The sequence below is a fragment of the Leptonychotes weddellii genome, chromosome 7 (genome assembly GCF_054177405.1).
Source record: "Leptonychotes weddellii isolate Sample4059 chromosome 7, ASM5417740v2, whole genome shotgun sequence".
NCBI classification, from domain to species: Eukaryota; Metazoa; Chordata; class Mammalia; order Carnivora; family Phocidae; genus Leptonychotes; species Leptonychotes weddellii.
The window spans coordinates 80,956,659-80,976,181 of record NC_138375.1 but is presented as its reverse complement, the minus strand read 5'-3'; the positions used below and the strand labels follow the sequence as shown (position 1 = coordinate 80,976,181).

Below are 19,523 nucleotides of genomic sequence, written 5' to 3'. Positions count from 1 at the left end.
TCTTTGGCTATAGGTTTATGGTGAGAGAGTTTTGTGCGTGTCTGTATACTCTGCATAAAGCCGCTAGTAGTGAGGAGAGTGACAGTGGTGGGTGAGATGGGGTAGTGGCAGTACCTGGTGTACAAGGTCCTAGGGAAGGCAAGAGTGGCTAAAATCCACAGCGTAAGAGGAGAGATTGGTCTTGAACAAGAGGGCCTGCTGAATATTAGCTGCTTAATGCATAGGGTATTGCTTAGTTTGTGTATTTCGTATACTTTCTGAAGACTGGTGGGCAAAGTTTGTAGCAGAGGTTAGGCAACAGGTATTTCAAAAGAGTGATTAAGAATTTTCTGGGCGCCTGGGTGGCTCAGGTGGTTGGGCGTCTGCCTTCGGCTCAGGTCATGATCTCAGGGTCCTGGGATCGAGCCCCGCATCGGGCTCCCTGCTCCTTGGGAGCCTGCTTCTCCCTCGGCCCCTCTCTCTGTCTCTCATGAATAAATAAATAAAATCTTTAAAAAAAAAAAAAAGAATTTTCTATGTGGAAAATGGAGGTATTGATACTCCAGGGACATAAAGAAGGGTTTTTGGGTGCCCATCCAAACTTCCACAGTGACTGGTTAAGTCTCTATTCCACAGATTTTCATCCTCCTAACAAGTTAGTTTCAGATGGTTGTACCTGCTATTCATTGCAGTTGCTGAGGTGGGGTATCATTATTCTGATGCTTAATATCAATTCAAGAATCGTCATCATCTTGTCACACTTAATATAGCTTCATTTCCTCACACTTTTCTGGTGGAACGTGTGGTCCACGAGAGCAGGGGTGTTGTGTTGTGTTCTCAGTGCCTAGAGTAGCATCAGTGTTACTGAATGAACGACCACTCTCCAGTAGGAAGCACCTACTTCACCCCTTCTGTGTTATCACTAATGTGTCTTAATCTCATTGTGCTTGTTGCTGTCTCCGTGTCCATCCCTTCCTCTAGTCCTGTCTAAGCACTGCTAGTGTAAGATCCATCTCAAGTTTCACTTTCTCCTTGACACCTTCCTGATAACCGTAGTCAGCCCTGATGTCCCGCTTTTGTTGGCAGCTCTGGCAGACACTGTTCACTATTCTACCCCATAGTAAAACGAACTTTTTTTTTTAAAAGATTTTATTTATTAAATTTGACGGGGGTGGGGGGAGAACACAAGCCGGGGGAGTGGCAGCCAGAGGGAGAGGGAGAAACAGACTCCCTGTTGAGCAGGGAGCCCGATATGAGGCTCGATCCCAGGACCCCGAGATCATGACCTGAGCCGAAGGCAGACGCTTAACGACTGAGCCACCCAGGCGCCCTCCCTCCCTTTTTTTTTCTTTTAATCACATAGTTTGGTACATGTTTTTTAGAAGCACTGCTCAGGGTCTTTTTATTAGGGGCCAGAGGTGCCTTTACCTCCAGATTCTGCCACTGTGTCCCACCGCTATATCCTGAATTCTAATTCACATTGACTAGTAGAGTTAATGATGGTTTTGTTTCAGAAGTCTACAGATTTTATTTGTCTACAAGTTAAGCCATACATCTTGAAATTGTGCTTAGAATTTTTTAAATTTTTTTAGAAAAATTTACTTTTTAGAATAAAAACTCTTTAGCACAATAACTATTATTTTACATTAAAACTTTCATACTTAAGTTATAAGGTTGTTTTAAGAATTACTTCAAATATATAATCTGCCGCACTCCCATGTTGCAGTTTCATAATTCAACAAACCCCAATTGTTGTCATTTGCAAAAGTGCCAATTAATGCTTTGAATACTTCAGAAATAACTGATGCCAATTACAAAGCAATTTGATTACTCCATAAAAACCATTAAATGCTATTTGACGTCTGTTAATTAGGACCTGGAGTAAAAAAGTAGGCTATTGTAGAAGTTTGGGAATCATAATACTTACCTATCCTTCCCAGCAGGATTCTATTACAGAACAGAAAGTGTAATAATAACCTTTTATTAATGGAAAAACTGATTAGCTCACTCCCCCTGAGGTGCATACCCCCATTCAGAGTAAGATGCTGGAATGGAAAGAGCAGTCCTAGGTAGCTCTGTTTACGTTGTGGAGCTAACACGTCTGGAGACAGACGTTAGAAGAGAAGGAGCCTTTTGAAACAATGCAGCCCATAATAAAATAGGCAACACTTTTTAAGCACTGTGTTTTAGACACAGTTCTTACTAGTTTATTTAATTTTCCACAACTTGATGAGGTCGCTGCTATACGATAGGGAAATTGAGATTGGAGAGGGTAATGACTTAGAGCATTGAGTCATCCTTGACTCTTCTTTCTCTCCTATGCTTTGTATCCATACTGTCAGGAACATCATGCTGACTGCCTTCCAAATAAATGTACCACATGACCACTGTTAGACTCTGACTTTGGTCTCCCTGTTTCCACCTTTGCCCCTTAACACTGCACAACAGCCAGAGGGATCCGTTTAAAATGTGAGTCAGATCATTTCACTCCTCTCTTTAATACTTGCACCTGTTCTACATTTCCTTCAGAGTGAAAGCCAAAGTCCTTACAATGACCTTTCAGACCATAGATCTCATCTCTTTGGTCCTCTGAACTCCTCTCTTTCTACCATCCTTCTCTCTCACTTGTCTCCACTCATACTGGCTTCTCTGCTGTTTTTTAAAATATGCCAGTCTCTCTCCTACTTTAGGATCTTTGCTTTAGCTATTGACTCTGCCCAAAATGGTTTTTTTCTTAAATAGCCACGTGTCCCATTATCTTCTTTTGCTCAAAAATTAGCTTCACAATGAGATTGACCCATACACCTCATTTAATACTGCTACTTGCTCTACCCTGTAAAGCACTTACCATTTCTTAACATATAGTATGATTTATGTATTATGTTTATTATCCTTCCCTCATTAGAATGTAAGTTCTTTGAGGATAAGGATCTTGGATTTGTTCACTGATGTATCTCAAGAACTAGAACAGACCCTGGCACTCAACAAACATTTATTGAATTAAATGTACAGGAACATTTAAGACTTCTCCAGAACTGTGTAGAGAGTAGGCCCTAAAGCCTTCCCTTTGTCATCCAGTGATTACTGGAGTTTGGAAAGTTAAGTTCCGTCCTTGGCCATAGTGTCTTCTAATATGTTGGAATCCTTTGGAAGTTGTAGATAAGTATATCAGTCCCTACCCTAATATAATTTAGAAAAGAGTTATGGAGATCATCCTGAAATTAGATATTTAAATCCAAATATTAGTGTAGTTATGTCTTAAAGTACAAACTGCAAATATGCCTCATTCTGTAGCCAATACTAAATATTATCATTATTATTATTATTTTTAAAGATTTTATTTATTTGAGAGCGAGAGAGAGTGAGAGAGAGCATGAGCTGGGGGAAGGCAGATGGAAAGGGAGAGGCAGACTCCCTGCTGAGCAGGGAGCCCAATGCGGGGCTCCATCCCAGGATCCTGGGATTATGACCTGAGCTGAAGGCAGACGCTTAACTGACCGAGCTACCCAGGTGCCCCTAAATATTATCATTTTTGAAATAAAAGACTGATAAGTACAAATCTATATAACCAGGAGAGTAGTCATCGCTATTTATCATCTGGGTCCAGTGTATCCTTTTAAATTTTTTATTTTTAAGTCATTTTATGAATAATTCTTAGAAGTAGGAATAAAGGTATAGTCCAAAAAAGGTTATTAGAAGATGTAATAAGAATTTAAACATAGCAAACTGAAATGTTTTTCCATATTTCCTTGGTTATAAAGGCTTGAAATAAGCAGTTGTTAATCCACTGTCATGCATGGACCTGGAACATAATCCGTCTTGTAAATCCTAATTCCAGATTTCAGATACATCTCTAATTAATTCTTGCTGCATAATTACTCTGGTTATTCTTCCCACACTTTCACTGGCAGAATCCAGTACTGATTCCAGATGTAAATATCTCTCTACTGGGTTTTAGTTTATGATTCTTGCTTTTAGTTCAGGTACTTGAATTATCAAGTGGAATAATTTTGAAAACTTGGAGGCTTATAATTTTGTTGGGAGAGTACAGTCTTCTTTGCTCCATAAGGGTAAAATATTTTTCTGTTTAGATTTTTAAACATCAGTTACAGTGATAAATATGGTGAATTTTAAAATTTCTACATTATGTTTCCTTCTACAACCTTTGGATACAAAGTACCTTTTGTCCACTTACAAATCATATTAAGTAAATCTTGGGTGCACAAACATAAAAATATAAAGAACCCTTATTTCTTTTTAGCAGAACAGGAACAGTCTAGATTCTTGTCGCAAAATACTGCGTGATTGCATCCTTGCTATTAAATGACTGACTAGATAGAAACACCATACGTATTCCCTCCCCTCCACTGCCTAGAAATCCACGTTTACTTAGTGTTTCTTGAGTTTGAGAAAGTTTAAGGATACTGTCATCTGAAGAATTGTAGTCTGAGATTTTTGCTTATCAAAAATCATTTTTATCATCACAGTAGATCACAAAGTGCTGCTGCCTCTTTGCATTCATCTTTTGATTCTTTTAATAATTGTCAAACGTCTTCCTATGTCAATTTTTTTCTCTTTGCCATTAGCAGAAAATCAAGAGTTCTGGGCTGTGTTCAATGAAAGCTAGTAAAAAGATAACATAGATGGGCTTTTATACTTTTTTGAAAGATGCTGCAATACTTGGCAACACAGTTAAAAAAAAAAGGGTGATGCAATAGAGATAGTTTATTTCACTCTTGCATCATCCTGTAAGCTAACGGTTGACAAACTTCTGTAAAGGCCCCGATAATAAATACTGTAGGTTTTGCAGGCCTTCAGTCTCCGTCTCAGCTGCTGAACTCTGCCTCTGTAGTGAGAAGGCAACCACAGACAAAACAGAAAGGAATGAGTGTGGGTGTGTTTTGATAAAACTTTATGTCCAACACCAGGCAGTGGGCGGGATTTGGCGCCTGTGCGTGGTTTGCCAACCCCTGCTCTTTAGCATACTTGAGAAGTAATTGTTGAATAATGATGAAATGATTCCTAGGATGATGAAATGGCAGAATGTTTCAAGAGAGAGGAAAAATACGATTTATGAAAATCTCGTATCTGAGATTTATAAAAGGATCAGATGAACCCATGAGGTCTCTGAGAAAACAGTCACAAAATATTCATCCTAGTAAATAGTAAGAACTGCTCAAAAGAAACTAAAACTGAAATTGAAACCTGTAGATCCCAATGCTAATACCGACGACTGATTTATTTTGGAAAGATCATTATAAAGACACTCTTCTCTTTATATTCGTCCTGACATCAGAATTCTTTTTGTTACTTGGGAGGATTTAGCAGTTAAGACACATGCATCCATTCCTAAAAGTCAGAGTTATGTAAAACCATGCAATAAAAATCACAACGTTATGGGAAGGGGTACAACACTCAAGAACCTCATCAGTAACACGTAAAGATAAGAACCTAATAAAATGACGCATAGTTTTTATATGTGCTAAATGGTTAAGAAATATTTAACTACAACAATAAATATGGCACTTTACCTTAAAAAAGACCTGAAGTTTACTTGTCAAAGAGGCTGTCAGGGTTGTGATTATTGTAAAGTGGTAGAAGGATTATTTGAAATCAGATGGTGTTCTAACACCAGGTGTGGATGGATGGGTGCGGCATATAACGCTTGGTGAATTGAGAGGGTTGTCAGGTATTGGAGGTGTGTTTGTATATTCCCATGCATCTCCTCTGTCAGCTGGGTGCAGTTTTCTGCATTCACCTCGTGCTTCTCACAGACATAACTGCATAAGCAAACAGGAATTGGTTTTATGCTGAAATTGGTTCCCAATTTATCAGTTCTGTTGGGACAAATTCATGTTGTCAGTGTTACTTGCTATAACACAACAAGGCAACGTAACAAAACTGTATTTCTGAGACTTTCTTTGGAAAGCAGAGGATCTCTTAATATATGTTACATTATTTAGAATTTAGCCTTAAAAACATTATTTAAATGTTCTAGACACACACACAACCTGGCTATTAATTAGTAATTTAATAGATTTTATTTAATTTCCATCAAGAATTCATGACATAATTTTAATATTTTTAAAAATTCAGGATCAAGAACAAGTACTCAATGATACAGTGGATGGCAAGGAAATCTATAATACAATTCGTCGAAAAACAAAAGATGCCTTTTATAAAAATATTGTTAAAAAAGGTTATCTTCTAAAAAAGGGTAAGTATTAACTTTAAAGATTCAATTTCAGTATTTTCCGTTAATATTTAGTAGAAACATTGTAAATGTTGGGCACAAATCGTCCCATTGATGTGTTTAATAAGTTGTTTGGTATGAATTATTAATAATTGACCCTTATTTAAAGCTTTTATATTTAAGCATCCTTCAAAATCTAGTCTAGGATAAAGAAGATGTAGTATATATATATATATATATATATATATATATATATATATACACACAATGGAATAATACTCAGCCATCAAAAAATTGAAATCTTGCCATTTGCAACGACATGGTTGGAACCTAGAGGGTATTATGCCAAGCGAAATTAAGTCAATTAGAGAAAAATAATTATCATATGATCTCACTCATATGTGGAATTTAAGAAACAAAACAGGATCATAGGGGAAGGGAGGGAAAAATAAAACAAGATGAAATCAGAGAGGGAGATAAACCATAAGAGACTGTTAATCATAGAAAACAAACAGGGTTGCTGGAGGGGAGGGAGGTGGGGGGATGGAGTAACTGGGAGATGGACATTGAGGAGGTCACGTGATGTAATGAGCACTGGGTATTATATAAGACTGATGAGTCAATGACCTCTGCCTCTGAAACTAATAATATATGTTAATGAATTGAGTTTAAATAAATAAAAAAAATCTAGAGTCTAGGTATATTAAGTCCACATTTTCAAGCAGAGTTTCATGAAACAAGCTTACATATTTCCAAGTATGTCTTTCATTCTTGAGATCAGTTCCAGTGCAGGGTATTTGGTTCTTTGCCCCCTCTCTACCTCATACTTCATTATTATTTTTCTTTTTAAAGAGAGACTTCTAATGACACTTGTCACATTCATTGTTTTGATATTTCTGTTTTATAGATTTGCCTCAATTTAACATTAAGAAATGTTAGGGGGCTGGTTGTTAGGGTGTGGGGTGGAAGAGTAGTTTCTTGTGATTAAAAAAGAATTACTCCTAAGCAAGAATTTTAAAGATTTTATCTTTGTGAAACTTTAAAAGATATAGTTATGGTACCGTTGTCATTTACTTTGTGATTCATTAAAACAAGCAGTATAACAAAAGGCGTTTTTCTACAGATAAATTTAATAGGCATTTTCTCATTTTGTAAGGATTGGTATGTTACTGAAGCTTTGGAATAAAAATGGAATATGATTTTTGTTTTCAGTGACAATAATTTTTATGATTTTAATATATATATATGACTTCATAGTTTATTATTTGGCTAAGGGAAAGCACTTTTCTTTTTTTTTTTTTTAACAGGCAAAGGAAAACGGTGGAAAAACTTATATTTTATCTTAGAGGGCAGTGATGCCCAACTTATTTATTTTGAAAGTGAAAAACGAGCTACCAAACCAAAAGGATTAATAGATCTCAGTGTATGTTCTGTCTATGTTGTTCATGATAGTCTCTTTGGCAGGTAAGAAATTGGTTTCCTGTTTCTTTTTGGAATTGTTTTAATAATAAAATAGTGTGGATATGTTCAGATCATTTTTCAAAGCATAGCCAATGGATTTTGAGAGTCCTAAAATAATCTGAAAATGTCAGATTTACTTTCTAGGGTAATTTGTTTTCCTTATTTATTTTTGACTAACTGGTGCATGAAATTCCACTTTTATATTATATAGAAATCTTTGGAATGACATTTCCTGTAGTAAAACATGACCTGTATATAGCTTGTTTCCTCCGTCCCTTACCACCAGTCTTTTGAGTGACTGACTTTGAGTCTTGTCCTCTTTCCCATTTTATCACATTCTCTCTTAACTCATTGCATCTGATAGTACTGAGTACACTCAGTTGTATTACTAACTTGATAGGCAGGTTCCTAAAAAAAAATTTGACAGTAAGAATCCTAATATAAAAATAATTGCTTCAGTAGGGAAAAGGGGAGTATTTCAGATTTGGAGTCGAAACATTTTTTCTTACATTAATTTCAAAGTTTTTCAAAAAATAAATATAAATGTATAAGCTAAAGGTGAATCCTGATCATCACAAGGCACATCCAACTCTTGATTACTTTTGATTTTTTGATCAGGAACAATGGCCTTTTCTTTACCTTTTACCATCAGTATTATTAATAATCCATTCTAGAGTCTTTATAGATAAACTTACCATTTTTATTACATATTGGTATTAATAAAACACAAGGCAATTAAAAACAAATGTTTTACAACTGTTTTTCTGCTGCAGGATGGCATTTCTACTAAGCAAATCTAGCTTTATCCTGTTGAAGTTCAGGAATCTTCAACACAAATAGCTGTAGAACATACAAAACCTTGTCATTTCTTTTCTCCAGACTGTGTTTAGGACATCACATTGGTGTTATTTGTAATTTTAATAGTCAGTTTTTTTAAATGGTCAAGGTTTGAGAAATGCTGAATTGAACACATAGTTTATCCTTAAAGTAGGGCTTTTTGAAATCTCTGCCAGTGTTTATATTCTGAATCACTAAGAGGGAATTATAATATGAAGTATTTCATGAATCCTTTGACCTTGATAACCACCCCCCCCCCTTTTTTTCCAAACACTTCCTAATATCTCATAAAAAGAGCTTTTCCAAAAAACAAGCAAATATTTTTTGGGTAAGATAGGATTTCCTAAATTTTGTTTTTCCTTCCTTAACAATCTGAGAATCTTGACCTTCGGGTGTGGTTAGATCAGGCCTCTGGCTGCTTTTCTTTTCATCTTTCTGCTCTGCCTGCCTTTGTGTGTACTCAATTATTCCTCACAAAACAGCTTCCTTCATGGTAGCAAAGTGGCATAAGTAGCCAGGGAAGGAAAAACTAAGCATTCCCTCCAGTAATGATTGAAAATCCTGAGAAAGCACTATTGAGCCACCTGTCAATCAGTGTGTAGTCCTGGCTTCCCTGAAGTAGCAAAGGAGTGGGATTACCTTCATAAATGGAGGCCATTGGGTGCCCAAGCCCTGTTGCTGAAGGTGATACCACCGAAATAGTGAGGCTGCTTTGTATTCTCTGTGGGAGAGGGAAATGGATGTTGGGGAGACAACCACACTATTCACCACCAAACATGGTTTATTTGTGCTTTGAATAGCTGCAAGGGGGGAGAGATTTGGGGGGAGAGATTTTGGGGACAAGCTTATTGGAATAAGTAATATGAAATAGGTGGTTCTTAAGCTGAGTCTTGGAAGATGGGTATAAATTCATTTAGATAATTAGATCAGAGCTTTCCCAGCCCGTGTGCCATGAATAGGTTATGGGTGTCCCTTGAGATATTGGTGGTTATAAAAATGTTACTGTAATAAAAATATTAAATGTTTTAAATTTCAACATTTTGTTATTGTAAAATATATAAGGGAGGTCTTCAAAAAATGTAACTTCAGATTTTTTCTAGATATTTAGATTTTTTTTCATTTTACTTCTTTGATTGGCTTTAATGTATAGATAGTTATTTTCCCACCATCAAGGGCAGTTTGGTGATTAAAGCTGGAAAGTCATTAAAGTCACAAGATAAAAACGGTAGCCTTAATTTAAAAATTCAACCTATTAATTAGGCCACTTAAGAAATGTATTGGGAGGGGCGCCTGAGTGGCTCAATTGGTTAAACGACTGCCTTCGGCTCAGGTCATGATCCTGGAGTCCTGGGATCGAGTCCCACATTGGGCTTCCTGTTCAGCAGGGAGACTGCTTCTCCCTCTGACCCTCTGACCCTCCTCCCTCTCATGCTCTCTGTCTCTCATTCTCTCTCTCTCAAATAAAATCTTAAAAAAAAAAAAAAAAAAGATGTATGGGATAACTAAATCCAGTAAATCTTCTCTTCGTCAGCCTAAATATTTTGCACATAAGTTGAGTAAATCAGTGGGGCCAGGCACATTGTGTTGCACCATACCACTAAAGAACTGTAAGTTTTAAATAAAAGTCCCTCCGCCCCTGTAGGTTCCCCTCCCAGTCCCCTCCTTTCCATAGATCTGTTCCTACAGTATCAGATTATACTTGGGAAGCTTGTTAGGAGATCTTGGAATTAATAGCTAAAGCTAAAGCCAAAATGCTTCACACGGAGTTGGAGAATTTGCTTGTTGAGTCAGTCTACATGGAAATTGCCAACTGTATGTTTGAAGCCAAAGAAATAGAAGAGATACTATTTTCAAGTAGTATTAGATTGTGTTCAGATAGTATTATCAGTAAATGCATTGGTGAATCAAATGATAGACTGTATACAGATCCAGAGATTACATTTTTCACTGTACACTGATGAATCTACAAACATTAGAGAAATACTTGGAAGTAAATTGTTGGTCATTCAAGGAAGTACCAAAAGAAGTTATTAAAGATAAAGTATTCAAAACAGTAAATGAATGCTTTGAAACAAAGAGGATACTGTAGAAATAGTATTTAAGTTTATGATCAATGATGACGCTTTATGATAGGAACATTTAAAGGTTTTACATCAAAAATTCATTCTGGAAAATAAGCAATACAGAGAGACTCTTACATGTAAAAGTCTGTTTGTAGACCACAATTCCACATGAAATATTATAAAATGGAGTCTAATAAAATGCAAGCTGCTTCAGTTGCACATGTTTTCAGTTTTATGGGAGGAAATGGGATCAGAATACCACTGTACTGTTTGATACCAGAGTCTGTAAGCTGTCCAAAAGAAGAGTTTTGCTGAAGTTTATGATCTACAAGAAAAAAACTTCTTGGCAAATGATTTGCACTTCACAGATTAGTTGAAGAATGGGTAAACTTCCTCAGAATTAGAAGTACAACACAAAAATATATTAATATGCCCTGACAGCTTATAGATTCAAAGCATAAATTCAACTTTGGAAAAATGAGGTTAAAAATGATTCCGTAGTGATACGTAAAATTTGAATAACAAGAATCTTAAAAGAGTTATTAAGACTAATAAAAGTACATCTGTGTAAATTTGGGTGGGGGGGGAAAGCTGTAACATTATTTTTGACATACTTTCTATGAACAGGCACTAGTGGACCGAAAAACCAGTTTACAGTATCAAAATATCAAAAAGAAAGGTCAATGTTACACTTGCCAATTAAAGAAAATGACTGCTAGAGTTAAAGATCAGGTCTTTTAATGCAGTTTAAAGAGACTGAATTATTCCTGTATGGTTAAGATCAAGAAAGGAGTTTCAGGAAGCAGAAAAGCGGTAAATGTACATTTACCATTTGCTACAGGATCACAGCTTGCTTCTTGTGCAGAGTTTCTTGTTGAAGGTGGCTTTTAAGAATCTGATATTGTATTTAATGATACCAAGTCTAAACCTGGTATGAAAAAGTTATGTTCATGGGAACTAAGGTACAAGTCTTTTATTTTAAAGAACTGAGTTTTTTCCAAAGTATGACAGTTTACCATCATCAACTATATTTTTGAGGGCCTTACTATGCAAGAGTTGGGAAGTACCAAGAAAGAGCAGATCCCAAGAAAAACACAGTCAGCAAAGTATATTTCAAGGAAATGAACAGACCCGTCTGTCAGATGGTAGGACTAATGAAAAATAGGTTGACATCAAATTATATATCATAGAATGCAAATATCATAGTAAGAAAGGGGAAATTGTGGTGAATGCAGTTATCTTTTTCTTTGAAATATATGGCTGGCGCTGAACATTTCTTGCTTTGTGTATGCATAGAACCCAATACACTGACCTACCTGCATTTGAATGAAATGTAATGTGAAAGTTAACAACAGCTCCTTGCAACAGAGGTGAATGGCGTGCTTGCTCTCTGGCATGGTGCAGCAACGTTTGGATAGCATTGCTCATTTGCCTGTTTTCCTGAACGGCTTTAGCTGCACAGCTATGCAATTTTTCCAGATTATTTTCAGTATTAAGAGGTCGCTCTAATTTCTTTCTTTCTTTATATTAAACTTCTAACTTTTAATATTGCTTTACTTTAAATATAATTATTTCAGAAGCACAAGTTGAAAGACATTTCAGTGATAGAGTACCATAGTGAATATTTATGTAGGAATGTTTGTACCTTTTCATAGGCTGAATCTTTCATTGTGGCAGTATTTATTTTCATTTAGGAACAGTGTTTTTGCTGGATATTAAATTTTAGGTTAAGAGTTACTTTCTTTCGGTGTTTCAGAGATTTATTTATTTATATATATATTTATTTATGAGGGAGAGCAAGAGACTAAGGGAATGAGTAGGGGGAGGGGCAGAGGGAGAAGCAGACTCCCTGTGAAGCAGGGAGCCCAATGCAAGGCTCGATCCCAGGGCCCTGGGATCATGACCTGAGCCAAAGGCAGATGCTTAACTGACTGAGCCACCCAAGCGCCCTTCTTTCAGCATTTTAAAGAATGTTTTCTGCTTTCCATCTTTTTCTTTTGTTTCTGATTATTTCTCTTTTAAAGATAATATTTTTTTCTCTTTGAGGTGTACAGTATTTCATCTTTCTCTGGTTGCTTTGAGATTTTTCTTTAGATGTTTAGCAGTTAAACAAAAATGTGCCTACTATAAATTTTCTTTAAAAAACTTTATCCTAATATTTGCAGAGCTTCTTCAGTTTTTAAAAAATTTTTTTTATTCTGTTAATCCCCATACATTACATCATTAGTTTTAGATGTAGTGTTCCATGATTCATTGTTTGTGCATAACACCCAGTGCTCCAAGCAGAATGAGCCCTCCTCAATACCCATCACCAGGCTAACCCATCCTCCCACCCCCCTCCCCTCTAGAACCCTCAGTTTGTTTTTCAGAGTCCATCGTCTCTCATGGTTCGTCAACCCCTCCGATTTCCCCCCCTTCATTCTTCTCCACCTGCTACCTTCTCAGAGCTTCTTCAGTTTGATGCCTGATGTCTTTTGTGAGTTTTAGAAAAGTCTTGGTTACTATCTCTTTAAACAGTTCTTCTGCCACATTTTCTTTCATCTTCTATGATTCATGTTACATGTTATATCTTTTTTAAAGATTTATTTAGAGAGAGAGAGAGGGTAGGGACAGAAGGAGAGGGGGAGAGAGAGAATCTCAAGCAGATTCCCCACTGAGAGCAGAGCATGACACAGGGCTTGATATAACCTGAGCCGAAATCAAGAGTTGGATGCTTCACCAACTGAGCTACCCAGGCATCCCAGCATGTTGTATCTTTTACTAGGTCCCATGTGTCTATTATATAGTTTTCTATGTTTTCCATAATTTTTTTCTTCATGTGCCCTAGGCTGGATATTCTGATTTGTCTTCCAGTTCACTAATACATTCTTCTGCAGTTAAATGCATTTCTTGAGGTCTTAATTTTATTAATTACATTTTTCAATTTAGAGTTTCCATTTGATTCTTTTATAGATGTAATTAGCTGGCAAAATTCTCTATTTTGTTACCTATTTTCTTAAACCTTTTAATTACAGTTACTTGAAAGTTGTATCTAACAATATCTGGATTATATGTAGGTCTTTCCCCTTCATCTGTTTTCTTAGATTGGCTTTTCAGTCGTTTGATCATGATTCCTGTGATATCTACTTATGTTTGACTGAATGGTGGACATTGTATATGAAAAACTGTAGAAGCTATGGATAATGTTATTGCCTCCAGAAAGGACTGTTCTTCTGCCAGATAAGTCCCCTCAGGGATCAAATGGAGGTATTGGTGAAGGCTGTTCTATTTTCTGGTTTGCCCTTATTTTGAAGGCATGGGTAGGGTTTTCAGATGAAAGCCTTCTCTTTTAAAGGCCTTAAAGTCATTTGTCTCTCCTAGCAGTATGAAACTGCTGAATGTGCTGGTTAGTTTCTGGGCCTCTTAGATGCTGCTTCCTTCTGCTAGGCTTCTCAGCTTCTTGCCCTGTGCAGTTTAGGAATTGGCAAATGCATTTGAAAGGAAAAGCTGTGGAGAATTTCAGGCTCTCCTCACTATGATCTTGGCCTCTCAAGTCTTATTGCTCTGGTTGTTCACCAGTGATTTTGAACAGTTGTTTTTTTATTTATATTTCATGGAGCCAGGAAGGCCAGTCTGATTCAATCCACTTTCAGAAGCTGAAATTTCCAATTTGTACTTGTATTATTTTATAGCATTCTCAAAGCATGATAGGATGGTTTTTAAATAAATATTAAGCTTGTACTCTGGGTATTTTGCTGTAGCCTCCTAACACTGAAGTAAAAGATCTAATCTGATTAATGCAAGAAATAGGAAAAACATTTATTGAGTTTTGAGTTTCAAAAACATGAAGGTCTCTTTTTCTTTCTTTCTTTCTTTCCTTTTCTTTCTTTCTTTCCTTTTCTTTCTTTCTTTCTTTTTCTTTCTTTCTTTTCTTTCTTTCTTGATTTTATTTATTTGAGAGAGAGAGAGCACAAGCAGGGTGAAGGGCAGAGGGGGAAGCAGACTCCCTGCTGAGCTGGGAGCCCCATGTGGGACTCGATCCTGGGACTCTGGGATCATGACCTGAGCCGAAGGCAGACGCTCAACTAGCTGAGCCACCCAGGTGCCCCAGCCCTTATTTATTTATTTTTTATTATGTTCAGTCAGCCAACATCATTAGTTTTTGATGTAGTGTTCAACAATTCATTAGTTGCGCATAACACCCAGTGCTCATCACAACACGTGCACCCCTTAACACCCATTATCCGGTTACCCCATCTTCTCACCCCCCTCCCTTCTGAAACCCTCAGGTTGTTTTCTGGAGTCCAGAGTCTCTCATGGTTCGTCTCCCTCTCTGATTTCTTCCCCTTCAGTTTTCCCTCCCTTTCCCCTATGGTCCTCTGTGCTACTCCTTATGTTCTATGTATGGGTGAAACCATATGATAATTGTCTTTCTCTGCTTGACGTATTTCACTTAGCATAATCCCCCCCATTTTCATCCATGTCAATGCAAATGGTGGGTATTCATCCTTTCTGATGACTGAGTAATTTAATTCCATTGTATGTATGTACCACATCTTCTTTATCCATTCATCTGTTGAAGGGCATCTCGGCTCCTTCCACAGTTTGGCTATTGTGGACATTGCTGCTATTAACATTGGGGTGGCCCTTATTAAACATTTTATAATCATTTTCAAGTCTGGTTGGAAATACAACAAACACATCTTCAAAAAAAGGTGTAAACTACTAATGTACTTCCATGTCAGATGAATTCTAGTATGGTGCATACTATTGGAGGACAAGAACAAATATGTACTGTATATCACTGTTGGGTTATTTAATCATCAGAACAGGCATATGTGTGAGCAGATGATGTTTCCATTTTAACAGATGAGGAAAAATGGTCAGTTGTAAAAAAAAAAAAAAATTGAAAATAGATAAAAATAGATTTTAAAAAATCACCCACAGTCTACCTGTGAGAGATAACCACTAAGAACATTTTTGGTCTAAGAACCTGTCTAGTCTTTTTCTAGCACTTATAAATGTATAATATATATTATTATGAAGTAATGAGTTTAGTAACATTTTGCTTTAAAAAGTGTTTAGATTAGCTATATTTAGTTCCAGCTTAAAACATTTTTAAACTTTGAAGGATTGATAAAATTCCAGGGGTGCTGACAAAAAGTTTTTTAGAATATATGCAGCTGATGTTTTCTTTTCAGTAATGATCTGGACAATGGAGTATTGGTTCTCTAAATTGAGAATTAATGTCAATTGATATACATTATATAATTATATGTTGTGATTTTTTTTAAGTTGGTGTGTTTTAGTGCTTTTTGTTAAGCTTCCTAATAACTTTTCTGTTTATATTTTGAAGGCCAAACTGTTTTCAGATAGTGGTTCAGCACTTTAGTGAAGAACATTACATTTTTTACTTTGCAGGAGAAACTCCAGAACAAGCAGAGGTAAGTTAATTGTTTTCTCAACTATTGCAAACCTTTATTTAGCTCATGTTTTCTTTTTAACTAAGAAACTGTTGCATATATGATAAAGTAATAAAAAGGAAGAGTGAAATGTAATCATCTTTTTATTTTAAGGAATGAGAACCCTGATGTGTAAAATTTTTTTTGAAACAAATGCAGGAAAAAAGTCAGTGAAGGGCTATTAGGAATGAAAACTCCATTTTAAACTGACCTTTAAATACTGTATGATGTTGAGTCCAACTGAGAATGCTCATTTAAAATCCTCTCTGCAAAAGGTTATAGAGATTCTCAGTACAATTGAAAGGTAAGCCAGTTAGTTTTGCTAACAAGCATTGTTACTCTTTACTGGTTGAGCTTCATGTCTAAAAATAGAAGTTCAGTCATCAAAAATAAAAGTATTTTAGGAATTTTCTATTTTTCTCTAAGTCTTCATGTGATGTCTACTTTCAGCACTAGGCATTGATCCATGTGCAATGCCCTTCTTAAAACTTTTATTAAATTTTAAGCATTGCTGTGACGAGAGAATGTTTTCCAAAAACTCTTTTTAAAAATACTTTGATTTCTTTGAACCATAATATTTCAGAGGTGTTTACTGGTACAAATACAGTGATACTTCTTCTGCTTATACTCTACGGGAAGAATCTGAAGGTGGTTAAGAGGTCAAAGAAAACAACTTTGTTGTAAATAGAAGATAATTTGCCAACTCTGGATATGAGGCAGAAGCTCTTAAAACTGGATCCTGGCATATGTCCCTGATTCATAAATTATGAAAATATCTTAGACTAGAATTGATGAATGAGCCACATTGTTTTATGGTTCACAATTGAATGTCATGTTTCAAATCTTTGTAAAACATTTCAAATATATATTAACATATAACACACAAAAAACCTTGTTTTGTGGGTATTATACCTAATATTTAGATGAAAAAGTAGAGTTCAAAACATTTAGATAACATATATATATGTGTATATATTTTTAATGCTAGAAATTGAGTTAGGAAAGAAATTTAAACTTCAGTTTCCTGTCCTCCAATTACTTCATCAGGTTCCCTCTTTGTAAATAAAGATGTGTTATATACTTTGATGACATTTCAGTATAAATAGAACATTTTTTTGTTGTATTTATATATAAACTTTACATATTCTTTATTTCCATATACCACTTAAAGTCCAAAAATACCATTGGTATTTCCAGTTTAGTTACTTTGGTAGCCTTTGGGATCTGTGGTTACTCTCTTCTCCTTCTAAAAGCTATGGTAATTGATTAGGTCTTAATTTGTTCTGTAAAGATGTCCTCTAAACATTCAGAGTTCAGACTGAAATAGTGAACAAGCTAAAGACATAACTGAGTAAAGCAGTAGTGCAAAGCTTTGTGGAAATAAGTAAGCCAAAGATTAGATTTATTTTTGATAAACCTAAGATTGTTCTCTCCTTTCTCCAGACCACTAGATAAACATTTAAAAATACAGCTTCAATTTAATTTAATATTAGCCTAAAAATTGTTTTGAATCTAATGTTATGTTTGAAAGGCTTACAGATAACCCAGATCCCCTTACACATTTCTACCTATATCATGGTCTAAGGTAAGATTAGATGCTAGTCATCAAGTCAGTCATCACGTGATCAGTTGGTTTTGCAGTCAATCCTCCTTTCACAAAATAGAACTGCTTAATAACTTCACGTGGATTTTACTTTTTGGCTAATTAATGGTCCCTCATGGCATACTTAAACATTAATTTAGGGATTCAACAGAAATACAATTTTAAGGATGATTATAATTGTTTTGGTCATTGCTTTATTTTATGGAGCCCCCAGTGTATTAAAGTGCAGCATACTCGGAGTATAGAAATGGCAGTCTGGAGCAGGAAAGAACTGCTGAATTTGGAGAAAAAAAAAAAACCCTGATGATTGGAAACTGAATAAACTATTGTATATTTCCTTGACATGCTGTTATTTTTTGTAGGACTGGATGAAAGGTCTGCAGGCATTTTGCAATTTACGGAAAAGTAGCCCAGGGACATCTAATAAACGCCTGCGTCAGGTGAAATTTAATTTTCTTTGATGTCACATTTCGCTTTATTACTTTGCTCTTTATTTCCATCAGAACTGTTTTGGGCTACATTTCAAACACTTCTGAGTTTTTTTTTTTTTAAATTAATTAATTATATTATGTTCATTTAGCCAACATATAGTACATCATTAGTTTTTGTACATATATACAATGGAATATTACTCAGCCATCAGAAGGAGTGAATACCCACCATTTGCATCGACATGGATGGAACTGGAGGGGATTATGCTAAGTGAAATAAGTCAAGCAGAGAAAGACAGTTATTATATGGTTTCACTCATATGTGGAACATAAGGAATAGCACTTCTGAGTTCTTAAGTTTATCTTTTCAGGCATTTTAAAGCCATGCTTCCACTTGGTTCAATAGCAGGAGAAATATTTATGAAAAAGAATGTTCTTTATATACCTGTTGGGTACTTAGTCCATAATGCCATCTTTTGAAAACATACCAAGGATTTTTTTTCTTCTACTTAAAATAACAGTACCAAACCATCAACAACAGAAACCATTCTGTTAGGCGCTTTCATTTGGTTTTTTCTTGAAAGAATTATTTTGGCCTATTTCAAAAAAGTACAACTAAAGGTAATTATTGAAAAGATCATCTGACTTTAAGTATTAATCCAAATAAACTTTTCAGTTTTTCACTTTCTAGTAATTGCTTTGAAGTCTATTATGTAACTGTTACATAGGTTCTTATTTGAACCATAACATGTCATACATGTTCATTTTATAGAGTTAAGCTGGGCTTTCTCTTTCTTTCTAGGTATGTAAAGTCAATATACCCTCCATATCTTTGCTTTTTTTTTTTAATCTGTATTGTTATCCCTAGATAGTTGGAAAAAGTTAAGTAATTTTAATATTCTTGGAGTTTTGAGGAACATTTAGTACAGTATTTATTGACCAAAGTGATTCTTATTTTATTCATGGAAATTTCCAGTAAGCTTTGTGAATTTAATATATTGTTCTATTTTAAGTCGATAAATGGTTAATATTTAGATGACTGTAAGTTATATTTCCTATAACCAAAAGTCTAACTCTTTCCTCAGGGACATTTAATTATATACATAATTGTTGTGTTCTCAGATCATATTTTAACATTTTGTAAGCTATAAAAAATCAGACTGAGTTTTTGCAGATTGTCTTGTGTGAAACTTTAGCTATGAAGTTATCATTTTTAGCTGTAATACAACAGAATAAAAAAATGATTTAATAAAATCATAGCTAACATCTCTTGAGCCCTTTTGCAGGTACTCTCCTGTGTGCTTTTACATGTATTATTTCGAATCTTTACAACAACTTGCAGTGTAGACTTTATCCTAATTTTATATCTGAGGAGGTGAGGGTCAGAGAGGCTGACTTGTCCTACGCCACACAAGTAGTATGTGGCAAGAGGGAAAGAGAACCTGATACTAGAAAGTGAATGATCTAAGTTTTGGCATCAAAACTGACAAATAACCTAGCTTCTTTGGATTTGTA

General features: G+C 35.5%; 1 protein-coding gene across 2 annotated transcripts in view; it reads left to right on the top strand.

Moving 5' to 3' along the window:
- Positions 1-19,523, top strand: part of RASA1 (RAS p21 protein activator 1) — a 107,127-nt gene that overhangs the window by 70,552 nt on the left and 17,052 nt on the right. For both annotated transcript variants that reach the window (XM_081826610.1, XM_006727807.3), the window contains exons 10-13: positions 6,076-6,196; positions 7,480-7,636; positions 15,869-15,956; positions 17,940-18,017. In XM_081826610.1, the coding sequence (XP_081682736.1) occupies positions 6,076-6,196; positions 7,480-7,636; positions 15,869-15,956; positions 17,940-18,017 (444 nt within the window). The remainder of the gene's footprint in view (positions 1-6,075; positions 6,197-7,479; positions 7,637-15,868; positions 15,957-17,939; positions 18,018-19,523) is intronic.